This window comes from Gallinula chloropus (assembly GCF_964237585.1).
Source record: "Gallinula chloropus genome assembly, chromosome: 1".
NCBI lineage: Eukaryota > Metazoa > Chordata > Aves > Gruiformes > Rallidae > Gallinula > Gallinula chloropus.
The window spans coordinates 25926683-25944827 of NC_140085.1; the positions used below are offsets into that span (position 1 = coordinate 25926683).

General features: G+C 36.9%; 1 protein-coding gene across 1 annotated transcript in view; it reads right to left on the minus strand.

Moving 5' to 3' along the window:
• The window catches only part of KDM7A (lysine demethylase 7A), a gene marked incomplete at its 5' end in the record, with an annotated part of 63478 nt that overhangs the window by 19255 nt on the left and 26078 nt on the right, over positions 1–18145 (minus strand). The window contains 9 exons of the mRNA XM_084278448.1: positions 1449–1540; positions 4572–4678; positions 5402–5489; positions 8828–8990; positions 9657–9843; positions 10164–10305; positions 12256–12416; positions 13271–13388; positions 17692–17777. Of these exons, the coding sequence (XP_084134574.1) occupies positions 1449–1540; positions 4572–4678; positions 5402–5489; positions 8828–8990; positions 9657–9843; positions 10164–10305; positions 12256–12416; positions 13271–13388; positions 17692–17777 (1144 nt within the window). The remainder of the gene's footprint in view (positions 1–1448; positions 1541–4571; positions 4679–5401; positions 5490–8827; positions 8991–9656; positions 9844–10163; positions 10306–12255; positions 12417–13270; positions 13389–17691; positions 17778–18145) is intronic.

An 18145-nucleotide genomic window follows, 5' to 3' on the forward strand; every position in this document is an offset into this window, starting at 1 on the left:
GATGAATGCAAGGTACAAAACATGATAGTTGGTGGACAGCAGACAACCCTGTGTCTAGATGACTGATGCTGTGCTGTTTCCTCACAACTGAAGTGTCTGTTCAGCCAGTGGTTTGGGAATACTCACTCATTAACAAGCATTCCGAGTGCAGCACGTGCAATCAATTTTTTTTCCCCACAGAGAAGCAGGAAACGTATCACATTCTAGATGAAGTATTAAACTACTTAACGAGCTAGTGGGCAGTACACAAATGCTACACTACACTAAGGCAATCCAGAGAAGAGGAATTCCAATCCAATTTCCAATTAAAACAAGGATTTATACAGGCTGTTTGATCTCAGTTATCAGCAGGCTGATTACTCGTCTCACTTACTGTCTGTGCCACTGATGCAGAGATCACTTGGATTCACACATAGTTTAACAGCTTAGGCACAACATCCTGTAAACATTGCTACACTGCTCACTAGCTTTGATCCAGAATGGCATAGACACACCTGAGAGGTGTTACACAGGGCCAGCAAAGGTTCACCTGGCATCAGTAATGCTACATGGTCTGGGCCCCAATGGATCAGACACAGAGTAACCACCTGAGGTACATTTGCACCTCATGTTCAGTTCCATGAAGCTCTTTATGCCACATGCAGCACTGTGCAAATACTGTATCTGTTGTATAGTAAGTTCTCTTACAAGGAGAACTCGTGGGCAGAAAGACCAAACAGACCTCCAAGAGCCAGTTCAAGTCAACATGGCCAGCAACGAACAAGAATTAGTAACCTCAGTCAGAACCAAACTGCCTGTCAGTGAACAGCACTTCCCAGAAGGCTCCCAGAGGGCTTATTAGCTAAGGCACATGAAAAAACACATGGAGTTAGGCCAGATCCAGTGCTGTGCCAAAGCAAACAAGCTTTCCTGGAGAGCAGAGCACCAGCAAAGCCAGTGTAGACAACACATTCATGATTTTACAAGAGTCAGCCAGTGTTCAGCCAGGACAGTATTCAACTGAAGTTAATATCCCCATCTGAATCTACACTGACTCTTCAGCAATAGTACCTGAAATATGCTCTCTAAAGCACTGACATTAATAGAAAATGCAAATATCAGGACAGTCCATCCATCCATTGCCACACCCTAGGATGAATCAACTATATAAACACATTGTTAGAAAAAAGTCCCACCTTATCATCTTATCCTCTAGTATTCTTACCCCATCCCGAGGTAAAGCAAGATTTTATCAACTGCAATACAAGAGCTTATTAATTGGCCTACAAAGACTTCATTATATAAAATTGTCACGATTCTGCCCCAGATCAGCAGTACATACTCTCTATAGAGTCCTTCAGTACTCATTAACAGATAAAAATAATCTTAAACTTTAAAAAGGCACAGACCTGAACTTCTAAATCGAAACAGAGCTCACCAAAATAGCAAACAAAATCACTTATACTTACTTCTTTTTTCATCCATAATTTTAAAGCTGTAAGTAAAGCCTTAACTCCTTGCACTAAATAGCTTGGAGGCTGGAAACCATCTTCCCTCAGTTCTAAAAAAGATGCAGATAAGAAGTTAGAAACACACTAACAATGAAAAGAATAGAATGATACCTACCCTTCAGCCAATAAACAGCACAACACAACACAAACACAAACAACAGCACACAGCAACAGCACAAAGAAGGGAAAACTGTACAAGTGAGCAAAACATGACATCCTGTATTTGTCTGCACACTGCAACCAAAAATAAAAAACCCACAAAACACCAACCCACCCCAACCTCATTTTTACTTATCCTTGCATGAATTAGTTTAAAACTAACAAAACTAACAAATCAGATCTAAAATACAGAACAAGAGAAAACATGTATGAAGAAAGTAACATGTATGAAGAAAGTAACTGCTTTTATTCCATTCAGAAATATTTTAGTCAAAGGAGACCAGAAAGGAATGGGATGTATCTCTAAATTACAATGCTTGTTGCTTATTCCCATACATACAGCAAATGGTTCACACCCACACACTTCCACTCCCCAAACATTTTCTGTCACCCTTCTGATTACCACAGTTCTCCCGCACAGGATTACATGATTTTTCCTCCTAAAATCAAAGGAGGTTAGGGGCAGAAAGCACTCTGTTACAGAAGCTGCTCTTCCTAAGAAAGCTGGTGCTCCCAAGTGACTGCGATTTCTTTGCAATTTTTTCTTTTCCTTCATGGGGAAAAGAAGGGAAAAGACAAATCCTCCTCTGGTCAAAAGTAGACTGTAACCTCTCCCCATGTTTCTGACAAATATTTCCACTTATCAACAGCAAACCAACACTAGAACTATTTGGCTTATTTTATTCCCTTAAAAGAATGCACTAACAAAACGCGATTCTTATGGATAATGTGCTATTCTGCTGGCAGAAAAAGGGAAGTTCTGTTACTAAACAGCTGTTCTTCCCTCAAAGATGCCTCCCACTTGCTGAAGGGTATGAAAAGGAGACAGGCCTTTGAGCTGCAGGAGAGGTCTTTCTGCCCACTAGCTGACTCTGCTGATAAAATCTGGAGAATACAACGCAGCACCACAGGCTGGAATTTTCAGTTGTAACAGTAAAGAGACTGCATGATGCAATAGTAATCAAAGTGAGCAAAAGACCGATGAGCAAGTTACCTATTCCAAAGCCTCAAGAACTATGAAGGAAAAATAGTTTAGGTGAATGCTACAATACATCATAAAATCGTTTTTGACAATGAAAAGCAAAATCAGAATGTTAATGACCCTGTTATCACTTTATAAAAAGAACCAGAAAGATTCACCGTCATCACAATCGGTGATCACAATTACCTCTCACAACCAAACTGGTCTCATCCCTTATTTATAAACCACTGGATTCATACTAGTAAACACCTAATTGGCATGGGTCCTGATGCCAAAGCCCAACATGAGCTATGAAAACCTCAATTTTTATTTTTTATGAGAGTTTTACATATCATAGTATTGTTCTGCAATAAAGTATCTGCTAAGCATAGATTAAAAATAACATGACAGTTAAGCTTCATACCTCTCCCCTAAAACACAAGTAGCTCCTAGTCTACATACTCAAGGAGTCATGGGATAAAAAAAGGGGGGGTGGGGAGGGGGAGAAGAGGGAGGAGGAACAGACACAGGACACAATTCATCGCTCACTAGGTGATACAGAAACTTATACTCTACTGCTTCTCCAGCAAGAATGCAGCATCTATGTTTTCTAATGAGTTTGTTAATTTAAAACATGTAGCACTAACACCAACCAAAGCAAGTTTTCAAGAAGAAAACACTTCTTTTTCCGAAGGAAAAATTTTCTGCAAGCTTGTTCTATGGTAGGATTTCTGAGTTGCTTCGGGTTTATCTAGAAACTTTAAATGCTCATTTAGGAAACAAGGGTTGATCAATGCCTTCATTTGCTGAAAGGAGAATGAAGATTTTTCAGTAACTGCATCTGTTTTCACATTAGGGAGAGGTTACATGAGATTCTGATCTCTTGCAAAGCAGAAGCTGAATTCAGCAACCTCCTCCTAAGTTTGATTTCTCTCCTCTGAAATACATCATTTGGAATATGACATTTGTTATTAAGATTAAGGAGAGCAGGGAAAGGGCAAGGTATCTGAGGAAAAGGTGAAGGCAGACAGGCACTCTTTCAAGCTCAATTATACATGGGTACATCTGTAGGAATTACAGGATAGATAAGGAAGTTTGAAAGGAACCAGCAACTGTCAACAACAAGAGGTTGTTGATAAGCACTGATCTAAATGATTTAATACAGCTCATAAGAACTGATGCATCTTTCCCCCTCACAGATACATTTCCCTTCACAACAAAGAGCAGAAGACAGGCAGTTTGACTGGAAAGTTCAAAGACATTTCAGAAGTGCAAGAAAATCTCTTCATTAAACTGTGAAGCCACCAAGAAGAAACACACAGATATATTAGTAGGATCATCTAGAGCCATGTGATGAAACATGGAGAAAAAGGCCTTGAAGAGTACTCAAAGATTTAAATGACACGGAAGAAGCTTGAGTGAAAAACTGATGCTACTGAAATAAGCTCCCTATTTTTCATAACAAGGTCTTTTCAGAAAATGGCAAGTTAATTCTGTTTGGCTGGCAGGATAATAGCACTGTGCCAGGATCTCAGATACTCTGTCATGACAATCTATAAGATTTTCATTGACCAGACACATCATCAGCATTGGATGAAAAACACTAATAAAGTAGTTCCAGGGTTCCAGCAGCATTCTACAAAGTGTTCGGTGCACGCAGCACCGAGTGCACTGAGACTTCTGCGCACCACGAGTTACCCCAGAAACCTTTCATCTCCAGAGTAGTTTTCAGAAAGATCATTTACTGAAATCAAGAACTGCTGGATCTACAACTGCCACAGTTCGTTAAAATCTGGTTTTAAAATGTGACTTTAAAAGTAGAAGGAATTCAAGTTTGGTTTTCCAGCTTAGAAAGTTTCCTCTGTTCACTCAACAGCAGTATAATTTTATCTACTTTTCTCAATGAAGAGAAAATAAAAATAAAAGCAGATATAGATCTTTTTTAAAAACCCAAGGATTACCTTTCAATGTCTCCAGCAAGTTTTTTGCCACAAACCAACAGATGGCTTCAAAGAAAGGAAATTTGAAAAGATCCGGGGTTTTTAGCCTCTTCTCCATTTCATAACACCTGAATAAACAGAAATAGTACAACACATTAATGTTTTAATTATCAAATTCATTATTCAACTATGTAATCATTCAAATAGACACAATGTCCAAAATAAAAGAAAATAACCATGGTCATGATAAATAAAAGAAGTCAAGTACCACATAGTTAAATCCCAACAAGACCACAGACAAGATTGAACTCTGGTCTCATCCAGGCTCTGACCTTATCAAGTTTGACTGCGGCACTTCTAAGAATAAAGTTGGACTTCATAAAACTAGGATACAAACCCAATGTGTGATCTTTTAACAGATGGAATTTTATCAGGATTCCACTGTAATAAATAAAAACAATATGTTTAGAAGACAGCTCCACATCTTGGACAAAAACTAAATACAGCTGCCCTTAGAGCAATGCTGACTTCAGGACGCTCATTTCAACTCAGCGTCGCACACCTGGGCTTGCTCAGTTTTGTTTTACTCACTTATACTAAACTCCAAAGTAGTTTTTCTTTTTTTCCTTTTACTCACTCTAAATTCTTGCATACCCTTCATTTTGCTTTTGAAACGAACTTTGCTGAAGTGAAATAAGAGTATGTGCTTGATATATTCTAACCGAAAATGCCACTATTGTCTGTTAGAGAGCCTGTACCGATTTTGATCCTGGTTAAGAACATGAAGAAAAGTCTCTATTAAAAAATATCCTACTTACTGAGGAAAAGGTATAGGAAGAGATGAGACTAACCTGAGCTGCATGCCAATATTGAGGTTGTGCAAAAAGTTTCCTCCAAAAGCCATACAATCCTGAGATGTGAGCACAGCATGAATCCAGCCTGAAATGACAGATTTTGAAACTTAATAAACAGATATAACTTACTCTAAAACTGTTTTTTACATACATATGTAAGCAAAAATGCTGCACCTTGAAACAAAAAAGCATACATTTGTATTCTGTGCTAAGAAAAAGTAATCTAGATTTTAACAAGTAAATCGCAGTGTCTCAGAAATCCAGTAGAACTGCAATTTTCTGAAGGAGTTAAGATTAAGACACTTTTCACTGGGGGGATGGGGGTACAAGACCACCACTGACTTTTCAAGTATTCCCAAAACCTTTCCCTCCAATCAACAAAAAGAAGCAAGTCAAAAGGGGAAAAAATATACCGAACAGAAGATAAAGTCATAAAAATAAAACAGAAATTATCTTCCTCTCAATATTTACATGATGCTTACAGTAACTGAGTATATCATAAAAAAGGTCATTTAGCAATACTGAAGTTTTTCAAACAGGAATTCAGAAGCGGTTCCACTATTTATTTTAAATACAGCCATCCTAATTCCAGTGAAACTATGATCAGCTTAAAACCCAGTCTAGGCACTCTGACTACATAAACTAGACACAGAACTGAAATACTGTCCTCGCGAAGCCTGCTACTCAACATGGCAATGCACAACCAACATAATGCTATCAAGCTGGCTGATTACTACTGGATAATTTCAGGTACACAAAAGAACATATGATATTAGCTTCCTGAATAAAATGTTACCTTTAAAATTTATACTGTGCAGCATCAATGTAAGTAAACTACAAATAGAGCTGCTTCTTTCAAGATTTTTTTCTGATTTTGCATGCATACAAAAGATCTTTTGACAGATGAGGTGGCCATACACTGCAGATACTTCGTGATTTGAGGGTAGGCAAGATGCACAAATACAGAAAACCCCCCCTCCCCATCTTAAGACAAGATCAGACCAAATCACAACCAACTATGTATTGCAAACTACTGTTACATCTGTGCCCTAATTCCGTTAAGAACAACCAGTTCTAGTTGTTGAAAAAAGATCTGAAACCTAGCAACTACACTGACTGAGCAACCTACCTACTGTGTAGCCTGGGAAGGAATTAATTTACACAACACTACACAAGAGATTGTAGAACACAATGCCTTTCTAATTAGTATTATACATTGTTCCGTTCTACTTCTGCTCTTTGAGAAGTGCAGTACAATGAAGACTGCCTCGTATTACCAGTTGCAGTTTGCATTTGTTAATATGGTTTCAATTCTTCACTCTTCTCATCATCACCACAACAGCCGAATACCTCTGCCTCTCCAAGGAGTATGTGTGTATCATCCTTTAAATACACATCTTCCCAGACACTGGCAAAACTGACAGCAAAGCTTTGTTGCAATTGCTTCAACACCAAGAATTTTTATGGCATATCTATAGCAACTAAAGGATTTTTTTTTTACGTTCTACATAATTTCATGCGTCAGTTTTGATCAAGATCTATTTAACAGGTCAAGAAAATCTGGTGTAGACCGCACAGAGTATCTTGAATAATGTTTGAATAACTCTCAAGAGCCTCCCAGTAGATGCCGTTCATCTACATGCACGATTAATTTTAAATCAGCAGTCAACTCTGAACATATTTCAGAGATTATAAAATAATTATGACATCCACTAGCATCAGTGCAAGCGAGAAAAGCAAACGTGGTTTTCAGTAGAGATCATGGGTTTTCTAAAGCCTTTAATCAGTCTTACAGAATTTCCCATCTTTTAAACACCTGTCTTGAAACCTGGTTTAATTTACTTGTTCTTACACTATGCTCCATCATATGTACGTGAATACACATGCATGCGTGTACACAGAAACACACACACGTACCCACATTTACATTAAGAAGTATAATTTTATGTGTATATACACACAGATACATGTGTACATCAGAAATTATCATTTTATGATGCTTTTCTTTTTGGCCACATTACAGTGCCAGCTCAGATTCAGCTGACGACTTGGGAAGCAGTAACTATTTTCAAAGATCTGTGGGTCACTCTGAAGTTCTTCCTTCTGTAATTCTGCATTCTTTGTTGATAGGTATATGACCTTACACTTAGATAAATTAACACAATCTCTTGTCAAAAATACAGTTTTAAAAAGCTTGTGGGTGGTCAAGAATGTTAAATGCATATATAGATCCTCATCATATATATTATTTATCCTACACCAGTTATGAACTAGACCAGTAAACACTGAGCCTTGCAGGCAGAGTGCTGCACTATAAGGAAAAAGCAGTAGCCTGTCCAGCAAGTCCATGGCAGAATAAAGTACTGAACATAAACTTCAAGGCTTATTCCAGAAGTACAATCACTTCTTCTCCATGTATTTAAAGCTTTCTCCCCCTCAGAAGGGAACATGATACAAGCCTTTAATAACAAAATAACAAAGAAGTATTTATATGGATGGTCTGGATAAGTGAAAATACAGAAGTTAACTGGCACTCACTTTATTGGTCAAATAGAGTTTAGTAAATTTAGTCTTCCAAGTTTCTACTATTTGGGAGTTTGGGGAGGGGGCGGTAGGGTGTTTTGTTTGAAGGATTTTTCTGTGTTATTTTAAATAAAGCAATTTAATTGTTTTGGTGTTTCTCATTTCTTAAAAATGTCCTGTAATTTATCACATGCTACCAGGTGACAGCTACAAGAAATGTTGTTGAAGAAAATCAGCAAAAACCCGTACCTCTGTATCATTTTTAAAGGAAGCTGCTGAAATTAATTTATGAACTCTATACTGTAATAAACTGTATCTACAAATTACTTTTAAATAAAAGGAATGAATATATTAATTCAATTATATATTCTTCTATTTTATTGAGGGACACTTTCATTTTGATTCACAGTCTACACAGGCTCTGCTGACAGTTTCCTGCTGACAGAAATCTAAAAATGAAGGCAATAAAACCCAGAAAGACCCGCACAACTTGTATTTGCCTACAGCATATAAAGTTCATGTGACCTTTTTTTAAGAATTTTGCCTACTAGGTCTTACACTATGCTAAAACTATTAAAAATAATTTTATTATAAAATTAAGATAAGAATTAGTCTGGGTATCTAACAAATGGTGAACAATGTCATGTTCTATGAATTGGAACTATTTCCCCAATATCCAAATTAAGCCTTCATTGTCTTGTAACTGGTAACAAATACCCTTTCTTTCCCTGATAACTATTGCTACTTGCTTTGAAAATCTAAATTTTTTATTTTTTTAAGTATTCTTTCTTATCCAAAATTTTAAGAGAAATTAAATGTTGATAAAACAATCATTTTGGGATACCCTCAATTCCTGGTGTTTAAACATGCTAAATCCTAGTAATAAGGGTAAAATCTTACCTGTTGGAACAAATAAAGTGTGTCCTTGCTTCACCACACATTTGTAACATTTGTCAACCTTGTCCCCAAAATATACTTCACTCTGGGTGACAGATGAACTCCAAGACTCATACAGAGCCAAATTTTCATCAGTGGGCTTGATCAAATAGAATATCTTCTCACCCTATTAAATGAAAATGTCAAATAAATAAATATATTTCCTCCTGGAGCCATACTACAACCTCTGAGTCATTCCTAATGAAGTAACAGATTTATCTACACAAGTATTCTACAGTTCCATTATGGAATGTTAGGGCTTCCTAGTCCCAATGTTTCACGACTGGAACCCACCAAAAGCTCAGAGAGTAGTACACTAACCAGCTGGTGTCTTGTAATGTAAAAACATCAAATAAACCTAACACAAAATTTTAATTGGAGTATAATAAAATTGCCATTTTTTTAAATATGTATGGACATGTGCGCACATGTGAAATGAGAATATACAAGATGAAACTACTTTGCCTCTTCCACGATGTATTCATGGTCAATGTTTGTGAGAATAAAAGCTGAGTATGACTTTATTCTATTATTTTTTTTTTATCCTAAAACCTCACTATACCACCTACCAATCTATTGAAATGAACAGTCAACCAATTACAGCATGGAAGTTGCCAACAGCATGCTAAAATAAAAGCATACAAAGGCAATACCAACATTTAGTAATTAACTTTCAAGCTCCTCCCCTGGCTTTTTAAGCACAAAATATCCTACAGATGATAATGCCACGGCAGAAGGCTGCACACTGAATAAATTTTGTTTCACACAGTCATAAAACAAGAAGCATTCATACCCATAGAACATGGTACCAAACTGATGTTCCTCCAAAATCAATGTGAAAATCAGTGTAGCTGTCCTGGACGCCCATCAAGCAATACTTCTGAACAAAAGGCTTAGGAAAGACAGAATCATCTGGCCAATAATTTTCCACCCATGAAAGTTTTCTGGCAATATCTGGTACTTCCACTAATTCAGACATCCTTTTAAAAAAAAAAAACAAAACAAAACCAAAATGAACAGTAAGCATAAATATAAGTAATAGTTTGCACACTTCTTTTCAAGTGACAGCTTTAAATTTTTGTTTCTTCCAAAGTTATTACTTATAACTTTATAACTTTTTTTATGACTTACAACTTTTATACTTATATAAGTCTTTTATACCTGCATTACGTCACAGTAGCTGTCTACATAAAATACACAGCCTCCTACCTTTCCCACTACAGACATTGTGTTACCACACATACTGTTCAACTCAGTGAAAACCCATTTCTGCATTCAAATAACTGATGCTAATACTCACTTTGTGTCTGAGAATTCCAGGCTGATCACGTTCAATACTTTTGGTCGTTCAGGATTTGTGAAATATTTAATATAATTATGGAGCTTCATTTTACTGTCTGCTTGTCTTGCTACATCTATGACATCTATCACTTTGTCGCCACCTGTGAAAAACAGCATGACTTTATTAAACCTATCACAGGCAAAACCAGCTAACTAAGGTGTTTAAGACAAATTCAACTTTTTTCCCCCGCCTTTAGCAAAACATTTCTGCACAAAAACTCCCCAACTATCAAGTATGCTCTTGGAACAGAGAGAGAGATCGGTATAAAACAACTTGTTATTGGGTCTAACTTTAATTGCTATAACCCACTAAGGACAGAACTGAAAACACTCTAAAAATAAACCCTCTTTCCCGTGGTTAACCGAAAAGAAAAAAGAGCTGTACAGAATGACTGCAACTGTTGGGTTTTTTTTTTTAAAAAAGGCCCTGTCACTGCAACTGGGAAGAAAGTTATCAAGGCAGATCTACTCCTCACTCCTCCTATTAATCATCACCACAGCACTCTCATATTTAACACAAGAACCACTGGGAATTCTTTACAAATAATAAATCCTGCTACTCACAGCTTGTAATTCTTAGAAAACTGAACTAAACTTGTGCCATAATTGGCAAGTTCTTAAAACTGAAAACTATGCAGGTACTCCTTCGCAAACATTCTACAACCCCACCCCCACCCTCCTTACATATATAAATAACTTTGAAGCACATTTGAATAATTGTCATGAGTGTGCTTCATTTCTGAAGGACAATACAGATTTTAAAGCAATGTATTTGTGGAACTAGACAAGGAAGAAACAACCTTTAGGCAAGAGAAAGGACCAACAACGACGACTTCATAATAGCAATTGGTTTATGTCCATTTAGCCACACAACAGCTAAGTTTGACAATTAATTTTGGAATGCCGGAATGTTGGAATGCCCCGTCCCTGGAAGTGTTAAAGGCCGGGTTGGATGGGGCCCTGGGCAACCTTGTGTAGATCCAGGCCTGAGGTTGGTTGCCCTGCCTGTGGCGGGGGGGGGGGTGGAGCTCTATGATCCTTGGGGTCCCTTCCAACCCATGCCATTATATGATTCTATCTAGAAGTACAATATAATGTACATCTGTGGCATTCCATTTTTTTCCCTAACCTGGAGAACCCAACCTGTCAAAATGTATGTATGAGAGAACAAGTTTCTATCTAAATCTGAAGAGCCAGTATTCCAAAAGAAGATTCAGAAGTACCAAAATTATAATTACACTGTAAAGCAGAACACATTCCTATTTATTATTATCATAATGGCAAGTATATTCCATATACTACATATTTCCTATGTTTCAGTGCCATTATAAAATACTGATGGACAGAAAACCTCCTTTCAGCACACATCATTATATTAGGTTATTACAAGACAATCGACTAGGCCATATAGAGACTTCTCAGCGGTGCTACAGGTTTCAGGAAGTGTCATGCTGCAGTTTGCTCAGTCTCTGTTTCTCTGTACTACACACACAAGGTTGAAACATTTACCAACTCACAAGAGATCTAATAGGAAATAAATGGTCCTTGGGAAGATCTAGCTCTCTTGCCAAAGGAAGCTAAGGTAGGAGATTTTCCAGGAAGAAAGATCTATTTCAACAAAAGCCAATTTACTGAGCCTAAAACATTTTCTGCAACATCCTAACCAATGATTAAACTTTATTGATCATAAAAGAGTGATTCATTCAATTCCCACAAGAGAACAATGTAAAAGACATCATGCTTCATTGGTTTACAATACATAGCAGAAAAAAACTAACAACATTCCACATTTACCTTACATTAAAATTAACATGTTTGAAAGTTAAAAGGTAAAGATGTTATTCTATCACATATCTACCACACAAACAGAAGAGAAAGGAAAACAAAAAAAAAAAACCACAAAACCCACCAACGCAGCTTTATTTTCTTTTTCTCTGCTAGTCTTCAGTTTCTAATATATATTTAGCATCCTGGAATTTCTTATAATCATATAAATATTTATTTTAACTTACAGACATGATCATTTGTAAGTACTCCAGAGTGACTCTTACCTACATAGCGTTCCACATCTAAAACGGAGAATGTTGGAGGAGGAAGTCTGAGCCCCAAACCATCTAATTTAGGAACCATAATGGGAACATCAAACCCATGTTTCTCCAAGTATCTTTGCGTCAACTGGCTTCCATGCATTTTCAAAATTACTTCATCAGCACTGGTGGAAAAATAACAATGGAGTATTAGTAGAAAAGCATTCTCCAAGCACTACTGAAAAAAACACCATGTCAGAGTCTGGGGGAGGACAGCTGGCAATGGCTACATCTCAATCCAAATGAAGTGGACCCCCTACTACTATATAAAATATTTAATCTTAAGACCAGGAAAATGACCTAGAACAGCAAGGAAATGTTTACTGTCATGTGTAACCTGGGAACTCAAGAGGATGGGGAAAAGGAGTTCTCGGGAAGGCGTAAAAGAATGTTTTGATAATAACAAACTCTTAAAGAATTGTAAGTTAAGTCATTATATTTCAGTGAGATAGCCAACCAGAGGCAGTTCAGCATGAAAGTACAACCATGGTTCTCCACTTCCCTCTAAAGCATATGAGAATGGACAGACAAGCAGTTCACATAAACGTAACATGTTATATAGAATGAAACTGAGCACTATTCTTGGACTAAAGGAATTGACAGACAATATTCTGACAGTTTGGGAACAAAAAAGAAAAACAAAAGCTAAACACTCAGGCTACTGCCACCACTTCCCTATAACAAACAAAAATTCCAAACCTCAACCCCCCTACACCACCGTGTGGCAGTCCCAACAGACAACATATTTCAGTTCACAACTGAACAGGGGAAGCTGCTGCATGAAAATGCAAATCACACAATCATTTTGGTTGGAAAAGACCTTTAAGATCATCAAGTCCAACGGCATCCATCTGAAACAGGGTGGATTCTAAAGGAGGAGGAAATAATCCTCAACCTTCACTTTCTGAAGCAATGTTAGTCACCTGCCCTAACTCAGACATTTTTTTTTTCACTGAAATGTGTAAATAAGCTTCTGTACCTTGGGAAAGAGCGAGCCCGCAGCTGTTTAACAAAGGTCCGCGTTCCAGCCTGCACCGGCTTGGAACCATCATCCAGCTCTGTGTAGTCATGTCTGTGCCAGTTCCTCCTCTTCTTCACTACAAGATTCAGAAGGATTAAACTTTGAATTAGTTAAATCAGATGGCTCAGATTAGCAGTCATCCCATCTGCGAGCCAGACATCCCTCAATCACACTACTGTGATTATCAAACCTTATTGTCTGTGCATCTGACAGTCAGCCTCTGTACTCCCATAGCTCCTTCTGTGTGAGAAACTCAGCACACATCATAGACAACTGAATGCAGTGCAGCACAAGTAAACAGTAGCAGCCTGAAAGCTATCCAAACCTAAAAAATCTGCAATAAAACTAGAACTTTTCTTAAAACTCAAGCCTTCTTTTTAAATACACTGAAGAATTTTGCCTCTGAAGGATCCACACTTTATTTTATGTACTACCACTAAACTAACAGGGCCTAATCCCATTGTGCTATCTCACCATATGAGTATATCCATACCCAATCTGGTATTATTACTATTCACTACCATACGCTGTTTGAAACCAAACCACCTTTCTTTTGTCCACTAATTATGTCTCCAGAAGAGCTTTGGGTGTACACTGTTTTGGGCAGGTGCAAGCTTTACTATGCAAGCACAATACATACAGTGCAAGCACTGCACCCTGAAACAATCAACTTCTGAGTTGTTTGAAGCTTTAATGCACTGTTACAGCACATTAATAAAGAACAAAGGATAAATTAATGTTCTATTACAGTTTTGGGAATCTGAAACTGATAGTTCAATAGCAACTAAATTGCATTTTAATAGTTCCCTATACTTAAAGGACCAAGGAAAATGAAAAACCAGACATTCTCATAAAAACTGTTGTTGGTCTTCCCATGACAAATGATACATATACAAATGAGAAAAAAAATACCTTCACAGAATCACAGATTAGTTTGGGTTGGAAAAGATCTTAAAGTCCTAGTTCCAATCCCCTGCCATGGGCAGGGACACCCTCCACTAAACCAGTTTGCCCAAAGCCCCATCCAGTCTGGCCTTGAACGCTGCCAGGGAGGGGACAGCCACAGCTTCTCTGGGCAGCCTGTGCCAGGGCTTCATTATTCTCATTATAAAAAAGAAAATCTTCCTTATATCCAGTCTAAACCTTTCAGCTTAGAATTGTCTGTCTCGTCACTCCAGGCCTCAGTAAAAAGTCTTCTTTCTTATAGGCCCCCTTTGTGGTTTGAAAGGGTGTATTTTAGAATGTAGTAGGCTCTATGCAGCCTTCCCATTTGAATTTTTAGGCTAAAGTAAAGCACAGAACAATGTGACTTGTGATACTTACTGCCTCTCTTCAAATCATTGCCTGTCTTTGATATCATTTTGTGACAGATTATTTCACAATGGATATTTCATTAATTATTCTTCATCAACCATTCATTTTGTATCTTCACTTATAAAGAACACAACATCACTGCTCTGAAAGGAATCCCTCAGTTATATCACCTGTTTGTTAGCAAAATGCACTTTGGATCACTTCCTGTTTATATAAATAAACCCATACTTCTTGTCCTCAAACATTCAACAGGATGAGAAGGCCTATTAAATTCTCAATGGGATCCCCATCTCATCATCTGGGAAAGAAACCCCAACTTCCTACCTTCCTATTGACCTACCAGCAGCATAACATTTACCAAACTTTGAAATGTACTAAGGGTGTGGTAATTTTTAGATTTTCCAAAAAAAGCCAAATTGCTCTACAGTTTCAGGTAGTTGCCACTGGAAGACTGCACCATGAAGATTTACTGAGATCAGATCTATAATTTCACCACTAATATTAAGCAGGAATTTAGTTACATCTGCTGATATAACATGGAAGAGTGAAAAGCTACTGTTACTTGTCAACACAAATGGTGTTTTACAGCTGTATACAAACCAGCCTGCAATGTAAACATGACACCCAGCTAAACAGTTGCAATAATACAAATCTGAACTTTATGGAAGAGTTCATTCTTAAATTTACCAAAGTCATGCTGCACCCCAGATCTAAAGTTCAAAGAGTTAGCAATAGTGAAAACACGGCTGTATCAGTAACAGGAAGCTAAGAAAGTAAGGGGGGGCAGGGGGAAGTAGTTTCTAAAAAGGAAAAAACCCATACTGCTTGTCCAGAAAAAACAGTTGGTTAAACAGGCATAACTGACTTACAGTCATTACATGTAAGAGGTAATTACTCCTATTGCTGTTTCCTACAGATCTGACAAAATATACCCTTTAGAAGACATTTAAGAGAATAAACTGACATTTACAGCTATTTGCTAACCTGAAAACCAATGCTGAAGAGCCTGCTTAATGAGCCAACTATCCAAATACAGTAAAACTACATAAATAATACAGCCAAGTTTATTAAGTTTTCAAAGCTATTTTCTCGTTCATAAATAATAATATAAGAAATTAGTGGCTAATACTAATTGGCAACAGAGTAGTTTCTCATAAATTCACTGTTGTTACAACAGCTCATTAAAATAGTAAGATGATACATCTGCTTAAGAGATTTTAGAGCACAGAAACAACTTTTTAAAACCTGCCTTTCCAATGCATAAAAATCAAAAATTAAAGTCATCATTTTACTTAGTACTTGGCAACTCACATCATCCTTCCATAAGTAAGAGAACACTGAAGAACAGAAAACTGTAATGAAAACTTTTTCCTCTTATGTAGATGTTAATTTTAAGAGCTTTTATAGCCCCTTAAGAGGCTATGATAATAGTTGCAAGAAAAATAATTTCACTGAATTGATCCTCATGCTCAAATTAAAACAAACAAAAAAGCCTATGCAAGTTGAAATGAATATTTAACACCTTTCCCCTCCCAGTGTCTCCGAACCACTGTTTACCACTGCTGGCTCTGAAAACTGAAACACAACCTGTTGTGACAACACTAAAAATGCTTTTTTTTTCTTGCATCCATAATTTCTTATGATTGAAGCCCTCTGGAGCACTGCTGCAATACGTGAAGTCATGAGACATTATCAGTCTCTGTAAACACTAGAGTTAGTATAGTCCAAACCACAATCTATCGTAGATTTTATTCTGACAGGGTTGGTAAGTGAACTATCTGAAGCTTCTACTAAATCTAGATCATCTTCCTGAGGAAGTATGTAGTAATAAGGATAATTTTTATCACAGAATATTGTCATTTTGACTTCGAACACAAAAATCAGTCTTATTTCAGTATCAAATTGCTGCAGCAGAGACAGAGCTTGCCATTACAGCTAGCAGCCTTTACAAGAAAAGTTGTTCACAGGCAGCACAGTGAAGCATACTAATTCTCCCAATCAAAATGAGAAAATAAGTTTCAAATTTACTAGTTTATTATTTCAGAAGCCATATGATGCCCCTTCTACTCCTCCTCGTAGTACCTATATTCCACAGAAAAACTAGGCAGAAAGGTGGGGAAAGAAAACTGTTATTTGTGTTCTGCTATACAAAAGAGATGTAAAGAATTTTAACTGAAAATGACAACCAGAATACTAAAATATACAAGGAAATTTGTTTTTATATTGCTCCCTTTTGAGAACAGAATTAATGTGGAAAATAATCTACGGAGGTGGACAAAGCAGTATCCTTTTAGTAGTTACAGAAAGACCAAAACTGTTCCTTCCACCTTTCCACTGCAGATCTCTACAGCAAATTTCTCTACTGAAAGAAGAGCCAAAGAATAGGTGTCTCTTGCTGCTTTGTTTCACAGACTCTTCTGGCAACTCAGAGAATTGCACAAGGACCTTGGTGGAAACTGGTTTATAAATCAGAAATCTGGAGCTGTTTAACTCTCAGGGACATAAATAGAAGAGAGAAAAAAAGAGAGGAAAAAAAAAACCCCAAGAAATAAACAAAACCAAACCACCACCACCAAAGGAAAAAAAAATAAAATCACTACCCACAAGAAGTTCACATACATCCTCAGGCTTCACTGGACTATAGTGGCCTGTAGTGGCCTATAGCCTACAATCATCAAGACAGGTAACACAGCTAAGTATTAGAATTTTGATGACAAAACTATTGGAACCTTAAACCATCTTTTAGGTTCCCCACCCCCTTAACAATGATTCCCTAATTTTCATTCTCTCACCTTCTGTCAAATCCAGATTGTTTTCTTCTAGCTCTGTGCACTTTGATTAATCTATAACAATGGCTTATATTTTAATATACCCACATTTCCAGATCAAGGAACCCTTCAAGATTGTTTGCTTGTTTTGTTGTTTATTTTTATCATCTCAGAGTTAGTCATGTGCCTTCTAAATAACAAAACTCAGCTTGAATGTTCTGAATATTCTTTTTAAATTGTACATGGAGAGAAAACAGACTGAAACTGTACAATAAAATTAGAATAACCCATACTTACTTAGAGAAGGTCCATGGAGAATTGCACAGTTAGGACAATGGTATAGATCAATGTCAACAGCATGGTGCTCCTCTACCCCAACACAGCTGGAATAATATTTTTAAAATATTAATGAGAATACATGAAGGATTTATTTTTCAAATTCAAAATTAAAATCTTAATCTTATTTTTCAAATTAAAAAATAAAATCTTAAATTTTTGCCAGAACACACTTAGTCTACAAAACTGTATTAATACCAAATTATCTCAACTACTGGGTTGCCAGGTAGATCTGGAGTAATAACCTGTTTACCACTGAACAGAGAATTCAAAAAAAAATTCAAAAAACCCCCAAACCAACACAAAATAAACAAACAAAAAGAAAACCCCACCCCAAACCATAAAAAGGAAACAAGAATCATGTTTCTTTTAAAATAAGTCCACAATGTATACCCATTACCCCTTAACGCCCCAA